This window comes from Neopelma chrysocephalum, unplaced genomic scaffold (assembly GCF_003984885.1).
Source record: "Neopelma chrysocephalum unplaced genomic scaffold, ASM398488v2 Primary Assembly neopelma1_75, whole genome shotgun sequence".
In the NCBI taxonomy this organism is placed as follows: Eukaryota; Metazoa; Chordata; class Aves; order Passeriformes; family Pipridae; genus Neopelma; species Neopelma chrysocephalum.
The window spans coordinates 1,077,412-1,100,573 of record NW_020897736.1 but is presented as its reverse complement, the minus strand read 5'-3'; the positions used below and the strand labels follow the sequence as shown (position 1 = coordinate 1,100,573).

Sequence of the window (23,162 nt, the reverse complement as noted above, 5' to 3'; positions counted from 1 at the left end):
TATCTTTGTTTTCTTCTCTGTGACCTCTCTATATGTAAGCACAGCCCCTACTTATCGGACATTTTTTCTATTTTTAAGGTTTATTTCTGTGAAAATGTACCTCTGTACAGTTTAAATTTCATGGGATTACTTTTCACAATTAATTATCTTCTTAAATGTAACATTGCTGTCTTTTTTGTTGCAGAATCCTTTTATTATCTTCTTAAATTTAATATTGCTGTCATTTTTGTTGCAGGATCATTTAATTGTCTTCTTAAACACTACATTGCTATGTTTTTTTGTTGTGGGATCCTTAGTCCTAGTAACTTCATTGCTGGACATTCCACTATGAGCTCCAGCAAATGCCTGCATGTCAACATGCCAGTATGTGCCACGGTTTTTATCAAATATTCTTTGTGGCATTATGGAAAAGAAATATGGAACATATCAAATACACTAATTAATTTTAGCCTGTCAGTATCCAAACAGGGCACAAGTTCATTGCCATGGCATTTTGAGCCCAGCTGTCTGATACTCTGATGTTAAATCTCTGAGGTTTTTTTGTCTCCTCAACAGTCCAGTTGCTGAGAACAGATCTGCTGAGAGCCCGAGGCCGGTGAGGACGTACACCCCGTTCAAGAGAGTGCTGGAGTTCAGCACAAAGAACAGCACATCCTGAGCACCCAGGTCACTGTGCTTTCCAAATAGGAGCAGATACCTTGCGCCTTTGCAGCTTGATTAGATAAACTGTTATCAATTCATAGAGAAGAACAGCATGGAGTCTTGCTAAATTTATCCTGAAAGCAGCTTTTCAGTAACTTTGTCTCTGAAGTTACTACTGGCGTTGACTGTGAGGGGGGAGAATATGACATGGAAGAAGTGGGGTAAGTGAAGCAGCAAATGTTGCTTCCTCAGCAGCTGCCCAGTGCAGTGTGTCATTTCCAATGCCTGTGAGGGAGGAGTTGTACAGCTGTACAGTTTTTGTTTCCTTCAATTGTGTCATAATTCTGTGTGTGTGATGAAGCTCTGATCTGTTCTGTTGTCAGTATGACCTGCAGTGCTGCTGGCAGAGGGCATTGGTGTGGAAGCTCCCCATGTGCCCCTGCACAGACTGGGAGGGCAGATCACAGACCTGGCACAGTCCAGGGCTCTCTTCCCCTGGGGGCAGCTCCCTTGTACCCAGCGCTCTTTGCTGGGAGGGAGAGACACAACTGGGCTGTTCCAAACGATTCCCTCCACACATGAAGGTGAATGTTGTGCTTGTTGCTCGAAATAGTAGCTGGCAGAGCAGTTTATAATGGAATTCGCTTTGTTGGACTGAGGCAGTGGTTTGCACTTCCTCAGTCATGGGGTAGAGTGGCCATTGGTGGTACATTCAATAGTAATTGTGTAGGAAAACCCCTGACACCTTATTTATTTATTGACTTTTCCATTAGAGGAAGCAGTTTTCATTAAACAGAATTTTGCCTATTGCAACCTGCAGCAGTCCCTGCAATTCCTACAGCAACAGCAATCCTGAATCAGGATTTTGGGGTTTGAGTATTTTTTTTTCCAAAGCACTTAAAATCCTAACGTTGGCTTCATGTAGCAGCAGGAATGACTGCATCTAGTACTGAACTCATCTAAATATATAGGGGATTTCTTTACATCTTGTTTTGATCTCCCAGTCTCAGTGAACTTGAATTATGAATATTTTATTGTAGTTAATATGAATGAAGGATTTTTTTTTAATTACAGTAACTAGAGAAAACAAACAACTTTTGTTTTCTATGATCAATATTGTTGTTGCATTCAGCCAGTCCCAGGAGGTACTGACCTTGCCACAGGGCTTCACAAAGGGATTGCTTTTATCTCCAGTCTAATGCAAGTTCTTAAATGCAGTCCTGTCTATTCAAATCAAGTACACTTACTAAAGCTGTATTTAAAATAATAATATTGACCTCATACTGAACCCACAAGATGATGAGTAGTGACTCAACTCCAACGTCAGGGATGAGATTTGTGCCTGTGGAATCGTATCTCCATCTAGTGGCTGAGAACAGTAAATATTTGGACAGTATCTGTTTTGGAAGCGGAAGACATTAAAAACTAATCCCAACTGGTATATTAATGTTCACTAGGGATGGAGCTTTAGGTTGTTACATAATGTCTTTTAGCATTTTTGTGCCCAAATAGTCCCTCTATATTTCAGGAATTTAATTCTGAACCAGGGTTTGTAGAAGTTACCTTCAAACTGAAGGTAAATGGATGAAGGTGATATTTTTAGATAAAAGGAAATGCATGTTGTTGTAAAAGAAAATAACAAGTTTAAATAAGTGAAAATCCTTTATCCTTCTGGGTTTGGGCAGAATTCAGAAAACAGAACCTGATGACTGTGAGGTGCTCAGTGAATGGTAGGAGAGGGCAGGATATGTATCAAAATGCTGTTTTGACACAGACTTCAAAAGGAAGTTCATTCTGTTTTGATAGAGGATCTCCTCTGAAAGTAGTACAAGCTATTTTAATTCTGAGACTTGCAAAATCATGATAATCTACTCAAGACTTTACCAAGACTGCAGCAAAGGCCTTAAGTTTTTACTGTAAAAGTTTTCTGTGTAAATTCTGTCTTGACTGTTTGATGAAATATGGTATTTTTTTCTAAACCAAATAAGGACTGAAGCCTATGATGTATTTTAAGAGCAGTGAACTGGGTGACCATCATTTCATTGGACTACTGGTCTAAATTTGGTAACTCTGACGAACAGGAGAGGAACTATGTTTATATGATTGTGTTACATGAAAATATAGAGCTTTCTAGTCAAATCAGCAGCAATGTAAATTAGCATAGATAATAACAAATCTGACTGAAAAGACTGTAACACTTCTGTATAAATTTTGTTGATTTGAGATTGGGTTAATTAGTACTATAACTTTAGAAACTAGTAAAATTTCTGTAAACAGCAATAAAAGCCATATAGAAAGGTCCCAGAAAGTGCACTAAATGTAAGTCAATTGTATGACTACATTTGTACCATGATAAGTATTCTTTTGTGATTTCTTCCAGATACTCTGGAAAGTATTTTGGGATACAGTTTTCATATATGCTGTGTAAATAATGCATTACGTTGTATGCTTTTAATACATCCTGTACGTAGGACATGAAAAGGATAAATTGCAATAAATACTGTATTTAAACTTGCTATTCTGTTGTGTCAATGGTCATTTAGAAAGAAACCTGCCTTAAAATGTTGCCAACTGTTCCTCTGCACAGCTTATCTTTGTTCAAAACACGTGTGGATGCAGAGTGGCTCCTCTGGAGCCCCGATGTTCCTGTCGGTGTTTCCTTTGGCAGACGGGCTCCTGAGAACAGGAAGGCACTCCCCTGCTACAGACTCCTTCTCAAAGCCAAGTAACAAAAGTAGATGAATTCTTTCATGAAATAAAGAACTGTTGACTTGCACAGGATAAACAAGAACTGGGCAGCACAGCTCTTGTGAAAAAACCCCAACCCAGCAGCTTCAGATCCTGCAAACAACACCTGAATACATGTGGGATGATGCTCTCCAGGCTCCAGCAGGATGAGGTTGGGATGGCTGTGGCCCATCTTTATTTACAGCTGATATCCACTCACTGATAATAGAGATTTGTTTTTAAGACTGTCACAATCAAGCAATCTGCATGTCAGCTCAGTAAGAGGTCATGCAGACGTGACAGTCACAGTGTTGCAGGTTTGCAGTGCTCAGATGAAGAATGTGAAGTTTTTTGCTCGAGTAATGCTTCCCTTGGTGTGCGTGTTCAGTACAGATTGCCAACAGGACCTCATAAAGTCCTGTGGAGATCAGCAGTGCTCGGTGCTGAACCTACAACATGGAATTGTAGGAGTTGGATACTTCTCAGAGAGCTTTAAATACTTATTTTGACATCTGAAGACTTTTAGACGTGGACAGATGAGAAGTAAGTTCTCTCTGCATTAAGCCTGTAATTCTGCACAGGAGATCTTGCTCTGTAGAATGGAGATGTACCTGCTAAGAGTTTCATTCCACTGACATTTTATTTCATTCCCGTTCAGCACCAGGGGCTATTTGCATGTGTAAAAGGAGAAATGCACTTAAGAGACCTGAGTTAAGGCCATTCCAGCCCTACCTCAAACGCTACAATGTGGAAGGAACACAAGAAAACAAGGTGATAGCAGCCATCTACTACTCAAGGTATGTGAACATTTTCTAAAGAAAAAGGGACCTGATGGTTTAAAGAGAAAATAGGCAGAAGTGAAGGTTTGTGAGGTTCCAATATTCTGTAAAGGCATGTGGTGTGTAGGCACCACGATGATCTGACAGTGGCTTCCCATATGTAAACCAGTATGTTGGTAGCTGTAAGTATATATAGATCTGCTTTTAAATTGCTTGGGGCTTTTTCTAGAGAAATAATGTTAAGGGAGGGATTTGTGGTTTCTTTTAAGAAAATAAAATGAATTATTATGAAGGTGAATCATGCTAAATGAAATAAAAGATTCATTTCCTAAATGAAATAAAAGATAATTAAATTCCAAATACACCATTTTTTCCTGCTATTTTGGGGGTAGTTTATTTTGTCTGTGTGGCTTGTTTCCTCTCCTCCTGCCTCCTAATATTTCCACCTAGGAGCAGAGAAACCATGAAAGTAATCCCCCCCAACCTACGTTCTAAAGACTCTTTTGCCCCTTTTCCTAATGAAAAGAAGTAACATTCTATAAAGTTGAACTTTTCTTGTAGAAATAATACTGAATTACCTAGCAATTCCAGCCATGCTATTGCAGAATAAATTATATTTAACTCTAGATATCTAGTGACAGAAAACAACTCACCAAAAATTATTTAGTAACAGCTCAAGATAATGTCCTAAGTTAGGAAACGTAGGAAAGCCCACTGTGTAAGAAATATTAACCCCTCAGTTTTGTTACACATTTAGCTCACCTGAATGCTGATCAAATATTTAAGTGATACAAAAGAAATTCTCTTATCAAACATGCCAAGAACACTCTGAGGGAAACCATAAAAACCTGACTGTGCACTGCAAATAATGACAGTCTGTCAGTCTCCCAGTTGAAGAAAGAGTAAAGTCCTAAACCCAAACTTGCTGTAGGATGTGATTACTCATGTTCAGAGTGGGGGTAGTGAGGATTTTCCTACACTCCTGTATTTCACGCCAGGGGAAGCAATGCCTAAGGATAATTTTCCTCAGTCCCACAAGTGCACCATACTTCTGCTCCTTGACTGCAAAAGCATAAATCCATTTTTCCTTCTTCAAATTTGTTCCTAAATTGATACCATCTCAATTACAGTGTGTTTCGATGCTGCCCACCTCTTTATAAACAAGAATATATTTGTTTCAGCACCTTCCAAATTTCAGCTATTTGTTCATCATTTTGGAACTGTAAACAGTATTTCAAAATTTAAACTCCCCAGCTGTAAAGATAAGCAGTATTCCTTTGCAATGACCTTGAACCAGTACAGACTTGGTGAATGGTATTCTGTGTGAGGTACGGAAGGATCAGTTGTGATTTCCAGCACTTTAGTTAGTTTTTGCTCTATTTTTTCCTGTGTTTATGCAGTTTAGCACATAAGCTGAAACCCACTGTAAATACTGGCATTACTTTTCTGCACATGTCATAAAGCAGCTGAACATCTTGTGAGTGCAGAGCACTGCTCTAATGAGATTGTTCCTTCTAGACTTTCACTTCCCAGTGAGTAGAAGTGATTTCCATGCTCAGCACTTTCTCCTGTCTGCAGAGGAGAAAGGCTAAAAAGCAGGATCAAGTGTTCCTTCTGCAAGAAATGTTCAATAGATGGCGTAACTTAAGCCTGCATTACAGAAGCAGCAATTCAAAGGACTCGTGTCCTTTAACAGCAGGGGATCTCCTGGTGTGAAAAACTCAGTGATTTCCTCTTCCCTGAACTTTCAGGCAAAATTCCCCGCGGGAATTTCCACAGGAGATGATCCAGGTTGTGAGTAACAGGCAGCAAAATGGCCTCTTCAGCATGTCACCGAGCAGCTTTTCTCACCCTGGTTGTGGTGTTTTTTCCATGGGTAGCTGCCTACTTGATTAATCTCATTTTCCCCCGGCCCTCAGCCTTTTCCTGGGCCGTCCAGCTGTGCAAACAAAGGGCAGGCGGACATTTGGGAGCGCTTCCTCCTGCAGTCCCTGCGGGCTGGGCCTGCCTTCATCCTGCTCATAAAACAACCCCCTCAACAGCCTCTGAGAAATGGGCCTGTTCTCTATTGCTCAGGTGGAGAAACCTCCACTGGGATCAATTTAAAAAAGCTGCTATCTGCCACCTGGGAGCCACCACTCACCGTCACCTCACTGCTAGGGATGGAGTGGCTTCCTAAGGGTGCTTGTGCCAGTTTGGAAGGTCTGGAGTTAGTGTTATACCACATCTGAGCTTCTGTGGTCATTCTCTGCATCATACATGAACAAGTTAAAAAATAAAGGCCATGTAAAGACTTTAACAGACCTCTGAAAAGTAAACCTTGAGCCCTTAACGTGATTTGTCATTCTGCTGAGGGCTGCTCAGACACATGGAAGCAGCACAGCTCAGCCATGGAAACACCGAGCCGGGAACAGGGGAGACATCTCAGCCTTCGCAGCTTTTTGAGTTGGCTAAGAGGGCTGAGCTCAGGGACACATCCCACCCCTGCTCTGCACAGCCCGTCACACCCAGCCTGACCCGGAATTGCTTCTGGGATGCTGCGTTTGTGCAGTGAGGGCTCCGTGACTCCGGGATGCGCGAGGAGCCTCACGTAGCCGGACCCGCCTGCACCGACATGGGATGAGCACCATGTCAGGCACGGGTGACCCTTCAAATACTGCGGTAAAATTGTGCTAATTATTCACTTTAAAAAAATGTGTCTGGAACATGTCCATTCTAAGGTTCATATTTCAAAACGAAAAGTAATAAAATTTTAAAATAAAGTATAATAAATGTAGCACAACACAGGCAAGGAAAGATGAAATCCTTGGATTTTAAATTCATATATATTGGCCAAAAACGATACCAGAAATTTCCATAATTTGTTTCTGCAGAAAAAAAATATTTTCAGACTTTATTGATTCCCCCAGTAAAAAGGTGTCAAAAAACTTATGATAGAAGGATACCAGATGGGTGTCTGGGGAGGGGGAAAAATCAGAATCCTGAAGGAATTCTGAGGGGTAAGAAGCAGAATTACTGCCAAAAAAACATTGCTAAAAGATGTCAAATTGATCCCAAAACAAAAACCAGCCTTTCAGCTGCTTCTCCGCAAGTATTGCAGCTGCCGTGTTCGCTAGGAAATAAAACGCATTTCCTCAGCTGTTATTCCCATTCTCCACAGCACCCAACCCCATCCCTGGTCCCCCCTCCGGGGACCGTGTCGGCCTTCGCGTTCCGAGCAAGGCCGGCCCTGCCGCTCTGCCGTCGCTTCCGGCAAGATGGCGGCGCCCGTGTCGCTGCCGGGCGGGCGCCGATGGCGGCGGGTCCGGGGCTGCGCGGGCGGGCGCTGCCCGAGCTCCGGGACATGCTGCGGCGGCAGGAGCGGCTGCTGGCAGACAGGTGAGGGCGGGCGGGGCAGGCAGCAGAGGACGAGCCGCTCCGTCCTGCGGGGACCGGAGAGGCCGCCCGGACCGCCCGGCGCTCCGGCTGCCGGGAATGCGGGGTGTGCGTGCCCTTCGGGCCCCGCGGGCAGAGGGAGGGAGCGCCTTTGCTGTGAGGGAGGGCTGAGGGGACTGGGGTTGCTCAGCCTGGAGAAGAGGCTTCGGGGTGACATAATTGCGCCTTTCCAGTATATGAAGGGAGCTCACGGGAAAGATGGGACAAGGCTATTTGCAAGGGGATGGAGTGACAGGACAAGGGGCAATGGCTTCACACTGAAAGAGAGTAGGTTTAGTGTAGATATTAGGAAAAAATTCTTCCCTGTGAGGGTGATGAGGCCCTGGCACAGGTTGCCCAGCGAAGCTGTGGCTGCCCCACCCCTGGAGATGTTCAAGGCCAAGTTGGACGGGGCTTGGAGCAACCTGGGAATAGTGGAAGGTGTCCCTGCCCATGGCAGGGGGTGGGACTGGATGATGTTTTAAAGTCCCTTCCAACCCAAACCGTTCTGTAATTTTGTGATTCACTCAGTGAAAACACGTGGTTGGGCTGCAGGTGCTTTGCATCTTAACATGTTCAGAAATCTGTAGTGTAAATAAGAAGCTGATGTTAGAATGTAAAACCTGCCTCATTGGCTATTCTATCAAAACACTTCTGTATCTCAGATTGAAATAGGATTGCTTATACTCTGGATTTTTTTTTTTTTTTTTTTTTTTTTGGTCTTAGGAGGTTCATTTCTAGGCTTCCAGATAAGGGTAAGAAGATCTCTGATTTTGCTGAAAAGCTGAAGCTTGCCATTTTGCAAGAGGAGGAACTAGCCAGGACTGCTGAGCTGTTATCTGCTGTCAGGTTGGAGTTTCAGGCAAAACAGGAGGAAATTAATACAAGCAAACAGGAAAACAAGGATGCACTGAACTGTGAAGATTCCTCAGACTTTAATGAAAACTCTAATATTAAAGAAGTTTCTGAGATTCCTTCCAAAAGGCAGGAGACAGAATGTATTGAGGAAGATGCCACAAATAGAGCTTTGGAAAATCAGAGGACTCAGAGGAAAAATGATGAAGTAAAGACTGTTGGAAAAGATCAGAATCATTCTGTTGAAGTTGTCTCCACGTCAGCCACGAGCAGTCATCTGAAAAATGATCAGCAGATCTCTCAGAGCAGTACTGAGAACGGTACAGAAAGTGCAGCTACTTTGGATGACAGCAAAGACACTCTGGTTGATGCCTTTCAAAAAATTACAATTGTAGATGGAGATAACAGTGAAAAAATATTGGAAAAAGGGCAGAATGTGGCAAAAAATAAGGGCAATGTGTTTGGAAGCCTGTATCCCAAGACACCACATTACATTGAAGTTCTGGAGGCTCGAGCCAAGAACCCAGTCATAAAGAAAAGCAAATTTAAAACAAATGCGTAAGTATTACGGGGTAGAAAAACCTTTTGTGAAATACTTGATGGGTATAAAATTGGAAATGGTACAGAATAACCATGATAGCTTTATTTTCTAGTCATAATTAAAGAGAGTCTCATGACACAGAGGGTTAATATGTTTCTCTTTAGCCTTAAGTGCCACAGAATCTCAGCATTGAGTAGTGGCCTAATTCTACCCATTTGAAACAACTGTCATGGACCTTCACAGAATTTCATAGCCTAAGCTGCAAAACTATGAAACAACTGGCAAAACTCCTGTAGATCAATTCTAGAATGTGTAGACTTTAATAGCAGGAAGCCTTTTGCTTTTCCTACACTTCTGGGGAAGTTACAGTTCACATTGTCTGTACTGAGAGCAATTTGTACTTCACGTGACTCCCAAAGCATTGCTACTTCAGCTTGCTAATAAACTGCCATACCTGGTTTGTTCACTGCCAGGTGTAAATTGTGATATTGTCTCTCTGCAGAGAAACAGTTTTAGTTTTTCTGAGTGCTGCTTGTTTTTTCATTTGTGTATGTTTTCATAGTGCTTCATATTTCTTTACAACTCTTGCACGTTAAAAATAAGTTTTGGAACTGAGGGTGTTCAACCTTGTGCTGCAAGTTTGGGTCACAACTTAGGTGTTTTATGTCTTCCAGACTATCAGGAGAGCACAGTGGGTCATCTCTTGGTTCCTCGTCCAGTCGATCCCCTGGGGGACTTGGCTCTCCAATTTCTGCTGAAGAGAGACGACTCAGAGATAAGAAACATTTGGATGATATCACTGCAGCTCGACTGCCACCACTTCACCACTCCCCTGCTAAGCTGTTACCCATAGAGGAGTCCATAGCAATTCAGATACAGCAAAAAGAAGCTTATGAGGTATCCATTTACTGTAATTATAGCATCAGGATCACTCCTAAAAAAGAAAAGATAAAGGGATCTTTTGATGATGATGAATTGAGATGGGCAGACTTTGAGGAAAGGCACTTTGCCTTGTGTTTTCTCTTTTAATGATATAATTAAAGAATTTATTAATGCCTTCTGAAACTGTTATTCCTACATTAGACAAAATCTTTGTGCTAACCTTACTGCACTTATTTAACCTCTGACTAGAAATTAAATGTATACCTTGCCTATTAGTCTTTAAAGAGTTTTTTGCCCTTGCATAAATGAAGGCCTAGCAGTATTTGTTATTCTTATAACATGCAAGTATCTGAGTTTGCCTTTATTTATGCTGTGTCTGTAGAATCCAAGTTCTGAGGTTCTTCACATGCTGTTGTAATGGATTTTGACTTTCTAGTTAGTGTCAAGCTAATGTTTAAATTAGACACTATTGTAAAAGTGTCTGTTGCTGCTTATTGTTTTAAAAGCACTTGCTAATTTCATCATCTTTAAGGGAGGCAATTTATTTGCAAAATGGAGACATTCTTTTCTGAGGTTGCTGAAAGACCATCATTGCCTTTGCTTCATGTTTACTGTGCACAGTTGCTCTCTTATGTGAACTGATTTTGTTCTGTAAAAACTGACATTAGTGTATCAGAGGTGAGGGCTGCCACATGGGGAATCTTAACTCTTATAAAAGGTTCTTCAAATATTAATTGCACAGTTATGTATAAGTGTGAAAAGAAACCTGAAATTTCTTTGCTAGTTACTAAAACTTTTAATTAAACCCACTCTGGAATTGCTGATGTTATGATGTCAAATTTATACTTTAATATATTAATTTTTCTGTGACAATGACAGATGAACACTTTTTCTAACTTGTGTCCTTTTTTTTTTCTTCTGCAGGAAATGCAAGCCAAGCTTGCAGCACAGAAGCTTGCAGAGAGACTGAATATAAAAATGCTCAGGTTTGAACCAGAGGGAGAGGCCTCAATGCAGTACAGAGAAGTGAGAGATGAAGATTATTTTTCAGCAGAGGACTGAATTCAAGGAGGGATGTCTGAGGATGCACCATGTAACTGATCTTTGTGCAGTACCTCTTAAAACCCAAACCTGAATATTGAGAATGCTTGATCTAATCAGTTGTTTCTTAAAATTTTCACCTTACAGCTACAGGAGGGGTTCAGTGTAAACCTCATAAATACACATGTGACTAGTAACCTGGGTGCTATTTGGGAACAGCTTTTCAAGCACGTGGGGCTGTTAATCTTGTGGGATGCCCCACAGTGTTCAGCTTTAGCAAAGTGAGCTCTTTAATGCCCTTTTGCAGGCTATGATGGCTCACCTACAAGAGAAGGTTTCTTCTGTGCAGAAATGTGGTTGCAAAGGGCACACATGTCCATAAAGTAAGCTAAGGTGCCTGTGAACTGCTCACACGTATGAAAGCTCTTGTCTTGTACAAATGTGAGATACTTCTTTTACCTATTTAATATTATCTTGCTTTTACCTTGTGGTGAAAATACATACCCAGACAGCTACAATAAATCCACCATCCTTAGGCTGTAAGTCAGCTTCTTATCACACAAGAACTTGTTTCTGTGCCTGCACCTTAAAATAACACTTTCTGCCCTTATGTTATAAATAGCTAAGAATTGCAAGTTATTTTGTAACTCGAATTCTGTTTGGGCTTTAAGGGACTCTGCTCTTTTATTTTTGTTTATTATGACAAAGCACATCAAGAGATCAAGTTAATCTGAAGACTTTAATATTTTTATTAAAGATTTTGAAGTTTTTCCTTATTTTTGTACACTGCTTTCATACTTTGGAATACTATTTTTTCATAATGTAAATTAAGAGATCCACTCTCTGGTTTTCTGGGAGAAAGTGTTCTGTGTATTTTTAAGTTGTAGCTGTTCTTTGAAGATAAATACCAATCTTCCTTACAGTAACATTTTCTGCATTTTAACATGAATTTTTGAAAGATCAGGAACACACTTGAGAAATATCTTACAATGATATTCCATGTTGACTGGGATATTCCAAGCTGAGTTTGGGTTTGGTTCTGAAAAGCAAACCTCAGATATTCCTTGTGTAGTCCATCAACACCTGTTTTCCAAGATGTTGCAGCAGCTGCGTGTGCAGGGCTGTCCCTGGCTGTGTACATATTGCTGCAGGAATGGTGTCTCTGGAAATCAAAGGTGTTCCAGCTGCAGCTCATTCAAAAAGCTGCATGATGTTATCTAGAAATGGGGGAGGAGGGTCTCTGCCCTTGTTGAGTGCATACAGCACTTCTGTAACAGGCAGTAACTCCCTCCCAAATGCTCCCCAAGTTCTCCCAGGCAGCCCCTGTGGCACAGTCCATACCCTGGCCCTGCAGTTTGACAGGTGGAACTGCTGCTGTGCTAATAAGTGGTATTTTTTGACTAGGTCTTCTGTTGTTCTTTGCTGTACCCTTTCCTTTCACAGACTTTGTGTTGTCATTGTTCATTGGCTTCTCATCAGCTTTTTCTTCCCTTTTTCTTATTAGATTTAAGCTTCTGTCACTAAGCCAGATCTATACTCTGCATCCCTGCACCACCCATTCCCTTTCCTATGCCATTGCTGCCTGTGTCTGCATTTAGCTCCTGCCCAGTGTCCTGGATCCTCCTGCCACTGCTATCTGACCTTGCTTTCTGGAACTCCATCTAAATACCAGCTGTGCACCTCCTGCTCATCTCAGTCCCTTGAATATCCCACAGAGACCTGAATGTCTTTGAGTTTTTGCCACAGCTGCCTTCCTATTGAGGCTTTCCTTTCTTATTTCCCATTTTGGTTTCAGACTCTGCAGGTGTTTGACCCTTCCGGGCCTTCTGTCCTTTTTACCATCTTTTCCTGGTTTGTTTTTTTTTTCCCTCCTCTCTTTTCTGTGCTCCTTCTTCTCACCATCACTTGCCTTTGTCAGCACAATTCTTGGCATGTTGTCAGTCATTCACATTCATCCTTCAGCATCCATGCTGATGACCCAGCTGATCCTCAGGTGTATCTGTTTCTGTTCAGCCAGAACACAGGTCAGAGGAGTGCTCCTGTCTTGTGGATGCTGCTGGTCTCTCAGGTCACCTGCTTGTCCAGCTGCATCTTGTCATCATCCCTCCCCCCACTGCAGTGTGTGCTGCTGAAGGACAAGCCTCAGGAGTGTATTGGCTTCCCCTCTGCTGTTGCATGAAGCAGAAGTTGCCACTTCCAGGCCGTTTGCATCCCTTCCCCTTCCCAGGATCATCACCCTTGTCCCTGTACTGGCTGTGCTGTCACACCTTGTAAGATGCTGTGTGTGTTTTCTCCATGCTGGCTGTGCTGTGCTAAAGGAATCCACACAAAGCTGCACAGCAGGGCTCTGTTTTCAGGAGTACTGAAATCTATCTCAGCGTAGGCTTCTGCTGACCATCCCTTTCCCTAACAGAAACTGAGCTTTCCTTGCACTGCTAACACTTACTTCTGTTCTCTAAATTTTGTGATGCAAAGGCAGTTTTCTTGGTCTTTATTTTGATAACATGTTGGGCCTTTGCCAAAGTGATCCCTTGAATGGGCAAACTTCACCTTTAAGGGGGGGATGTAAATCACTGTGGTAACAGGTGAAGTGCATCATGTATTTGTTAAACAATTAGCAGCTGCTCAGCACAGTGTTGGGGAGTCTTTGTGGAAGAGTGGGCTGTGTAAATACAAAGCCAAGCTTGATATGAATTTTAAATTATAAAAAGTTTTTTATTACTGCAAAACCTGGAAGCTTTTCTGGGGAGCTGTTGGTTCTGAGCACAGGTATGCACTTTGAATTGAGATTCTGTGAATGACAAGAATGCAGAGTCAGGTATAAATAGAGTCTCATGTTAAGGAGGATGTGCAATCTGGAAGTTTGTAAAAGGTTAGCAATTAAGAGGATCATGGAATGATTTGTTGGATAATAAAAGGACAAAGGAACGGTTTGGTCATACTGAAGTAAGTTTCTGATCAATTGTGGTATTGCTGTTGTGTATTTCGCTGTTCTGCAGTTCCAGAACATTTCAAAATGTATATTGAGAGTTGAGGAGATTGTTCCCTGTTTTGGGAGTGGACTGTTATATTGGAATGGGCTGTTAACACAGTAAAAATAAAGAATTGATAATATGTTTCTGAAGTTCCTCTTGTGAATAATGTTTTGTTTTGGCCATGTAAAATTTAGAGGAAGATTGGAACCCTTTTCAGTACTTCACAAGGAAAGCACTGGAGATGGAGTAAGGAAATAAATTGCTATATAGGGAAAGAAAACTTTTGGGAATGCATTGGGTAAGAAAAGACTCTTAAGACCTGAAGCTGGCCCATCATGCAGGTCTGAGAGATGGCACAGAGACAGAGCTTAGCTGGTGTCCTGTGAGCCAGAGAGCATGTGAGGCACTATCTGAGCAGCAGCACCTGCAGGCCCTTGATTTTTGCATTGCTGGGAGTACCTGATTCCCAAACTGCACAGAAGAAAAACACTGTAATAGAGTTTCTGTTTGCAGCTTCACCTTCCTGAGGGAAAGAATGTGCAATCTTTCACATTTGTCAGCTGTGGTGGTTACATGATCTAGAGGATTTAGCCATCTAAAAATGTATGCTAAATATTTAGGAAATAACATTTGAAAGAAGAAAGACAGGAATGCTGTTGTACTTTATTTTGGGAGGACTGTAAGAGTAACTAAGGATAGAAAAGACATAAGCTTTTCCTGGTTTTTAGACTCCTGTTGGAAGCTTCCTGTCTGGTGGCTTGTGGACTACTTGTAAGTAGTTTTTCCAAAAACGTTGGTGACAGTGAGCTGCATGCTCCTGTGTGGAGGAAAAGGGACCTGCAAACTGAGAGAATTTGGAAACCATGGCTCTGTGCTGTGGAATTTCTGAACCTGCCAGAGGGACACAGGATCAGGAGTTAGGTAAAAGAATATCCAGACACTATGGACTGATGAATCAAAAACTGAGTGGGAAGCCATGGCAAAAGCTGGTCGTGCTCCATGAGCATCCCCAGGCAGTAGTTCAGGGATTTCTGCCTGGAACTCGCAGACAATTCCCGTATCCCAGACCACCACCAGCTGGCAGCCTTTAGCAGCCTCGTGCAGGAGGTGGGACCTGAGCAGCCCGAAGTGTAGGTGCGGGTCTGGCTGGTTGCTTTGTGCAGCTCCACTGCAGAGCCAATTCCCTGGATCCAGGAGGCTGACTGTAATCTCAGTCATGAACTAGGCTGGGCTTTGCCAGTGAAAATTATCTGTAGTGGGACCCAGTTCAGAACATTTTGGGTACAATTTGGGTGGTGTCTGGCTCGTCTTCTGCTTTTAGCAAGTCAGTGCCTGCAAGGAGTGTACTTGGGCCAGGGGAATTGCAACTGGCCTTTTGTAGCAAATGAATGGCATAAGGGGGACAAGAAATGAGAGTACTGCGTTGGAAGAAGCTGTGCCATACCCTTTACACTCTGCTGTAGGGAAAGGTGGCTTTTCTCAGCTTTGCCAGCCTTGATTCCTTTTCAGAGCAGTATAAGAAGGAAGCATAACTTCTCCAAAGTATTTTGTAAGGACAAATTTTTCAGGGAGTAGGTCTTGCATGGCGTGGCCTTGTTCCAGGGAGGTGCTAAATGACCTGTAATTTCCCTTAGTTTGTGGTTAGCCACTGCTTTTAGGATGGTATGTGTGGAGAATCACCATTGAGATTTCCTGGTTTCCTAATGTTTAGTTTTAGGTTGTGAACTCCCACTTTATGGGAGGGAAAGGGAAGTAGAAAAGGCAGCTGTGTGAAAACAACCTTTATTTTGTTGTGGTATTTTTCCTTTCCCAGTCAGCTAATGATTATGTTTTATTCTCATGCTCTGCAGTGCTGTGTCACTGCTGCCACTGTGGCAGGCAGATGTTAACTGACTGTAGCCAAAACGTTTTACAGTCACATTGACTCTCCATGGGATATGGATGCTTAACTCCATTTGACTCCTAATACAAACTGTAATTATTATTATATATGCAAAGCTTTAGAGGCATTTAGTCATCTCGTGTTTAAGGCAACTGTTATGATCATTTGATTATTAAGATTTTGTTAAATTGGCCCTTGATTTGGTGAAGCGTGAAATCTTCACTGTAGCACTGAAGTCACAGCTTGATTCCTCTAGGAACATTTCTGTGCAAGTGCTCTGTTGAACTGGGATATTGCCTCTGTGGTTTGTTTAATCTCTGCGTGCAAGGGAATTTGTGAATAAAGAGTTGTGAACAACTTACTGGATGTGAGGAGACATAAATGAGCACAGTGAAATGTGTGTGGGAAGCAAATTGATTTTCAACATGCTAGAATCATTGAACTAAGCATTTCACTTCTAATCACCCAAATATGAGTGAATGTGTCCTGCAGCAGTAAGTGTAAGAGAGATTTCTTGATAGGAAAATTTGTAAGAATTTGTGGTGACACCCTCACTGCTTTTCTTTCAGGTTGGATACTGGGGACCATAATTGTGTCATGCATAAATTGGCAGATCTCCACTGAAGTCATAAGGGAGATAAGTGGAGCCATAATGCTTAATGAACATATTCATATTTCCTCCCTCTCTCCACACAGCTGGTATTAATGTGCTTGCTTATTAGATCAAGACAGTGATATAATGTGGCAAGAGCTGCAGTCCAAGGGTTGCTGAGTCTGAAGCTGAGCACTTATAGGAGAAATTCTTTGTACACTTGTGAATAGAAATTTCAGTTGCTGCTGCAGTGATAGGTACTGTGATAGAACCTGTGATTCCGTGAGAAGCCATGGGATTTTGTACTGCATACACAAAATTCCAACTGAATCTGGAGGTGCAATGACACCATTTGTGGAAGATCTTGGTGAGGGAGAATGACTCTCAGCAAGGCTGAATGCTCAGCTATCAGGACTTTGATTGGTGGACACACCTTCCCAACTGACAGTGCAGGGACAGTAAATTACAGAGTCAGTGAGATTTGCATTTCCAAGTCCTTTAGGCAATTTTCCATTGAAGGTTCAAAGTGCCTGTCTCTTACTGATCAATGAGAACTGAAATTCCCCACCAAGGGAGGAACCCAGGTTTAGTACCTGGGTACTATCATGAGAACAGGAAATGGCATTGGTACTATTTTCTCCAGCCATCTTATAGCTCTACTTCCACTTATATTGAATTAACATTGATTTTCTTCTTTTTTCTTACAAATCCTTAAAATTAATCTTCCAGAATTTGCCTACAACAAAATGAACCGCCTGATTTTGGGTAACAGATAATAAATATAAAAACGAGCTGTGTTATCCAGCTATTTGCATTTGAATGTATGAAATCTTCAGAGACTGTGTGATAAACTCTCTCTGTTTAAGTCACTGTTATGAGTGGTCTGTGTTCTCTCCTGGTTACTATAAAAGTCTTGATGTAATTCTGGTTTCCAGAGTTACAGATCCATCAATTCCATTTGTAATTATGTGTGAAATTACTTTGTCATTGGCTTTCCCCTGGCTTTTCCCTTATGAGGAAAAAAACCCCAAGCCACACAGATTCACGAAATCTTCGTTTCATATGATAATATTTTCTTTACTGACCCAAGTTATTTCTTATTGATTAGAAATTCTTATTCCCTGAGAGTTCAGAGAAATTCTTATTCCCTGAGTATTCAGAAAAATACTCATGTATTTCTCTGAACTGCTTTAAGCTGGCATTGTACTGATTATAGAACTGCTTAAATGATAGCTGATGATAAATATTATCCTTGCACAGACATTGGGCATCATCCTGTGTCATGTCTGCAGACCAGTTTTTTTGCCTGCACGGCAGATTTTTGTGGCTGTGAGCCAGGAATTTTAATGAAAGAAAACATCAAAGATGCAGAAGAAATGAGAATATTAGTCAAGGAAGATACACAGTGATGCTCTCTGATAACCCCTGGTAATTGACATTAGAACTATGTGGGAGCAACTTAAATAAACATCTGGACACTGAGTTTAGACATTTCCAGTGACAAAACCCAGACAGATCTTGTGGACTTGCAATAATAAATATTTCAGCGCAGTCCACATGAATCAACTTAGAATTCTGTTTTCAATTATTCTAGTTTTATAAATATATCATAGTTAATTATTCAGGGATACAGTTTCTTTTGAAGATTAAGGAATTTGATGTTTGCTTCATTCACATAAAGTTCCATTTTTTATTTGTATCAAACTTACTTCTGTTTGTACAAAAACAATAGTACAAGCTTGCCAGAAGCCATTAAAGCAGAATGCAACTGAACTTTTCCTGGGGTGGAGGGGTCTTTTCTGAAGTTCCTGGCAGTGCACTGTACTTCACTCCAGCTATGGTAACCACTTAAAGTGTGCTGAAAAGAAAATTATAAATAATCATTTCAAAAGTTCTTCTCAATATTTTAAAGGATTCTTTCTTTATCTTTTTACTTTTGGTAACGTGATAGTGCTAAGAATGTGGTATCCCTTACAAACAGTGAAGAGATGTTTACATGTACCAAAGCATTTAAAAGAGGTAGCAACGAAGCTGCAAGACTGAATGAAATACTGGTTGCAGTCCAGATCTGGTCCTTGTATTACAACTGTGGTGAGGGAATGGCTAGGAAAAGCATACTCAGTTTTTTGTGTAACTTTTTGTATTTTTAGAAAAGCCTCTAGTGTGGGATGTAATTGCAAAACCACTTATTTCAGGAGGAGTGAATCATGTCACTGAGTTTGAAGAGTTATTTACACATTCTATTAAAATTACTCCATTCATGCATTTATTTTTTTTAATTACAATTATAATTTTGAGTTGATCTCTACCTTTGTTGGCAGGGACCCTGGACAAGATGAGAGGTTTCTTCTGAAGTGTATTCAGGATTTGGTAATTTTCAATTGCCCCTTTTGGTTTAATTTATGATTCCCCACAGCCCAGCCTGTCGACATCTGCACGTTTCTGCAGTTGTCACCAGCAGGAGCAGTAGTGTGAGCCAGCTGCCAGTGTTGTCAAGTCTCTGGCTGAGTTATGTTTTACCATTGGATTAAGAAAGTTTTAGGGATCTGCTGTGTCAGTCTGACCTACAGGTCATCATCCCTTTCAGAAGTGGAAGAGGCAGAATTGTGCTGAGTACAATTCAGAAAATTCTTCTTGTAGTACCTGTCAAATTTGTTGCATCCTGAATCAGACTGAGTTCATGTGGCAGTTCAGCTTATAAAGGACCTTGGGAGAGCTCTTGGCCAACCTCCTGCATGAAGCAGTCAGCTGTGAGGCCTGATGAGATTGCTCAGGGCATTAATCCAGTCTGGCCTTAAAAACCTCTGAGGATGGAGATCACACAACCTCTCTGCGAGGCTGGGAGTGAAGACTCATTTCATCTTATGCCTGGCTCTGTCTTTTGATGACCTTCTCATGGTACTGGGGGATGCTGTTCCACCCCCTTGAAGTGTCCCCTTCTCCAGGCTGAACAGGTACTCTGCTGGCTCGGGCAGTTTGATCTTTACCAGGAGCCTCAGAGCCTTTTTAGCAGGGCTGCTCCACAGCTTGACGATTCTGGGCAAATCACAGGCAAGGGCGTTGGGAAGCTGCGGGCTGACAACTGTATTGGATTCAGTTCTGTCACAGCTCTCTCAGATTCATAAAATATGCTCTCTGCTTTCATGTTTTGCAAACAAAAAAAAATGTAACCTAGGCTCAGGATAGCCATGCTACCCAAAACTTCATAGCTAATTAAAACAAGGCAATTTTGTGCTTTGTAATCCTTTCTACGTACTATAAAAATGATGGATAAGGAAGCACAGTGAAAGCTATAAATCAGCCTTGAGTTTGATAATCTAATAAGAGCATCTCTTTGGCTGTTTCACCTCTTGCTCAGTGATCTATAGCTTGGTAATTGATTTTCCTTAGTTTTTAACCTCGTATTTATTAGAATACCTAATTCTTTATTGCTAAAACTACGCACCGGAAATTTGTAGTGTTATAGTTCAGACAGTGCAATCTATTCATTGTTATAGGAACACAGAGGAGGAAGACAAATTATTTAGAGGTTTATTACTCAGGGAGGTGCATTTGAGCAAAAACAGGGAATAAAGCAGAATGGATAAATCTAAGAGGAAAATGTAGATTGTGAATATTAAGCCGCTCTTGTAACAGAGGAATTATCTGTTGAATGATCCCCTATGGGAAAGTGTTCTGTTCTCATCTGCAGGTGCTTATGGCTCCCCTGGACAGAGCACTGACTGCAGAGAACAGCTCTGCACTGACAGGGTAAATGGGTAATTGGGGTGTGCTGCTGTGTGTGCTGCCCCTTGCCATGGCTGCAGCATAACCCTCTGCCACAGGGCAGCTGCTCTTTTTAGTTTAATTTGTGGTTAAAACCTGATGGTGTGGTTTGGATACCTTAACTCCCATGAAATTTAGTGGAAATTGCTCATTGAGTCTTGAATCTGAAGTACGTTGACAGTTCAGGTTTCCTCCTCCAGTTTTGTTTTCTGATCTTGCTGGAAGGATGGGGCAGTCTGGGTAAATGCATTTACTTATCGGCTGTGCCCTGTTCCAACACTGGTTACTTTTTCTCAAGAAGGAAAAATGCTGGTAAAAAACAATAATAAAATTAAATTCAAATTATTTGTAGCAGATGTAAATTCTCTTTATGCATTCTTTTTGTGCTTTGTCTAAAGGCAAAAGAGCTTGAGCTCTCTGTCTTGACCCTTCCTTTGATTCAAACTGTCATACAGTAGAGAGGAAATGAACTTCATAGGTTTGCATTTGTGGATGTTGAGATGCTTGATATATGTACATTTAAAATGCTAAGTCATTTCTCTCGTTGGTATTTTTATTTCCTAAATGATTATAAAGTTTTGTAGAGATCCAAAAATAACAAACTTCTAGGTACATACATTACAGGCTGACTTTTGTAGTCAAGTGCCACATACTTACATGAAGACAAATTTTAAAAATTAAAGCAAGATGTAGAAAAAATGTTAATCAAGTAAAGATTTCATTAGATAGTAAAGGTACAATTTGTTACTTTATAAATAGCACTCAATTTAAAAGAAAAAAAACCAATGAAACAAATCCAAACTTCACAACTAAAAGCAAAGCAAGCAGCATATATTATTATTAGGTTATCAGAATCCTCCTGCAAAACAGACTACAGGTCAGGTATATTAGCCAGATGTTCAGAGGAGCTCTGTTCTCTATCTTACAGGCAGTTGCTCAGGGTTATCAATCGTGTTTGGCTTCTAGCATAAAGGGAATTGGCAAAGTACCATTTCATATTTCATCCATTATGCCTGTCTTATGAAGTATCACACTCTTCTCCCCCCAAAAAGGGGCTCTGCCTCTTGTTTTGTGCTGGAGAGATCAGACTGTACTTTTACTGGTGGATTGGGTTTGTGGGAGACTGTCACCCTAACTGCACATTTCCTATCTTTTAAAACCAGGGATATGAGAGATAAAGTTTCATAGGTCCGGAGAGAGCAGCAGTTTGTATTTCAGTCTGTGGCACATCTATCTAACCTGTATGTCATCCATAATTCTCTGCTGCAGCTTTGGAGCAAGTGCTCCAGGGAACATGGTGTACTCTTTTTTGTGTGTTGGTATGTAAGAAAGGATACCTCCAAAATAACTGGAGTCTCTAAGACTCGATGTAGAGATCAGGATGAAAGCCTAGAACACCTTTTGCTGATGTCAGGAAGGACAGCATGACACTCATTCTTAAACCTAGGCTGTCCTTAATACTTATTTTCCCTGCTAAATTGATGTCTGAGTAAATAGCTTGACTGGTGGGAGTAAAGGAGACATGAGAGTCAGATTACACTTTATCACAGAACTTGATATGAAATCCGTACTTTGTTGCCTGGACAGTGCAGGGAGATGGATATCTGTGGTAGTAACATAAGAGGATGTTTGTAGGAGTGCTGTATGTCACAGGGTTGCCCTGCATCAGTTTGCATTTAAATACATTGTACATGGGCTTTGATCAAGGACCACGGGGCCATGTCCAGCCAGTGGAAAACCAGGAGGCTTCCTGAAGGATTACAGCCTGCCCACTGCAGCAGGAAATATTTTTCCAGGTTATGGTTTTATTATTATTAACACTGGCGCTGTGTAATACAGGATCACCCAACAGAACCAATTAAACCAGGATATCATGTGGATACACAACTTATTCCTGTTGACTATGTAGCCAGAGCAGCCAGTGTGATGATTATGCTGCCTTTATGATTTTATGCCAGCTGTGTGAGGACAGGCAATACTCAATCTGGCACACAGCCTGCCAGGAGAAGAGTGGTTTTTGGAACAACTGGAACAACTGTGAGACTTGTGGGGTCAGTTAATCTGTGTTGCCATTTATTTCACCTGCCAGGAGTGTTTTGTTTGTGATCGGGACTAGGTGCTTAAAACCAGGCGCTGTCTGATGGAGTGGAGACCTCAGCAAAGTCCCAATTTGTGCTTCTCTCTGTAGAGTCGATGTTCCCCCCATGATCAGAGCTGTGCCATACAAGGCATTTTGTGGCTTTTGTTATTGTGACAATCGTTCAAGCCTGCCATAGTAATTTTAAACCCTAAGGTAGAGAGAAACCATTTTTTTTTTCCTTCTTTCACAAAAATGGCCTTGTTTGGAACTTGCTTTAGGGTTTGAAAATTGTAACTAGTTTTTTGTATAATTAGCTAGTCCACTCCTGGTGTAACACTATTAGAGACACCAGTGTGGCACCAGGCAGCACCCCAGAAAGTTGGCTGGGCTTGCAAGGGCAATGGAGCCTCATCAGCACTGAGCTCTGCCTGGGTTAATGAAGCCCTGCTAATGAACGAAGTTGTGCTAGGTAGTGGAATCTCACATCAGTAGAGCAACCAACCATGATAAAGTTTGAATATTAAGAGGGTTTGAAAATGTCTTTTGATATTTTTATTGACAATACAGGTGTATGCAACCCTGGCTGATCCCATTCCATGCATGAGGAATATAGCTGGCCTGTTTGCAGTTTCTGAGTAACAGCTTAACTCCAACACTAACACATTTTTCTGTGGATTTATGATTTCTGTCAAGCTAGGCTAACTGACTTAATCATGTAATTAAATATCTAGTTCTTTCATGATACTTTAATTAAATATCAGACCCTCCTTAGGGAGCTTAAGAGGAAGGGAAACACAGAAAGCTGGAGTAACTCCCTGCGAGTCTCCCCCCAGCCAGGGGACCGGGGCATTGTGTTTGTGAGGGTGGCACAGCCCCGGTGCCAGGAACCGGAGCAGGGACTGGGGCACTGTTTGTGAGGGTGGCACAGCCCCGGTGACAGGAACCGGAGCAGGGACTGGGGCACTGTGTTTGTGAGGGTGGCACAGC

General features: G+C 41.5%; 1 protein-coding gene across 7 annotated transcripts in view; it reads left to right on the top strand.

Moving 5' to 3' along the window:
* The window catches only part of LOC113969950 (myocardial zonula adherens protein-like), a 59,980-nt gene extending 45,975 nt beyond the window's left edge, over positions 1 to 14,005 (top strand). For 6 of the 7 annotated variants that reach the window (XM_027688329.1, XM_027688330.1, XM_027688335.1 and 3 more), the window contains exon 13: positions 556 to 3,158. In XM_027688329.1, the coding sequence (XP_027544130.1) occupies positions 556 to 658 (103 nt within the window). In that variant the 3' untranslated portion in view covers positions 659 to 3,158. Of the gene's footprint in view, positions 1 to 555; positions 3,159 to 8,288; positions 8,976 to 9,632; positions 9,856 to 10,764 lie in introns of those variants that run through there. The other variant, XM_027688336.1, reaches the window with a different exon arrangement.
* Positions 14,006 to 23,162: the final 9,157 nt, after the last annotated feature.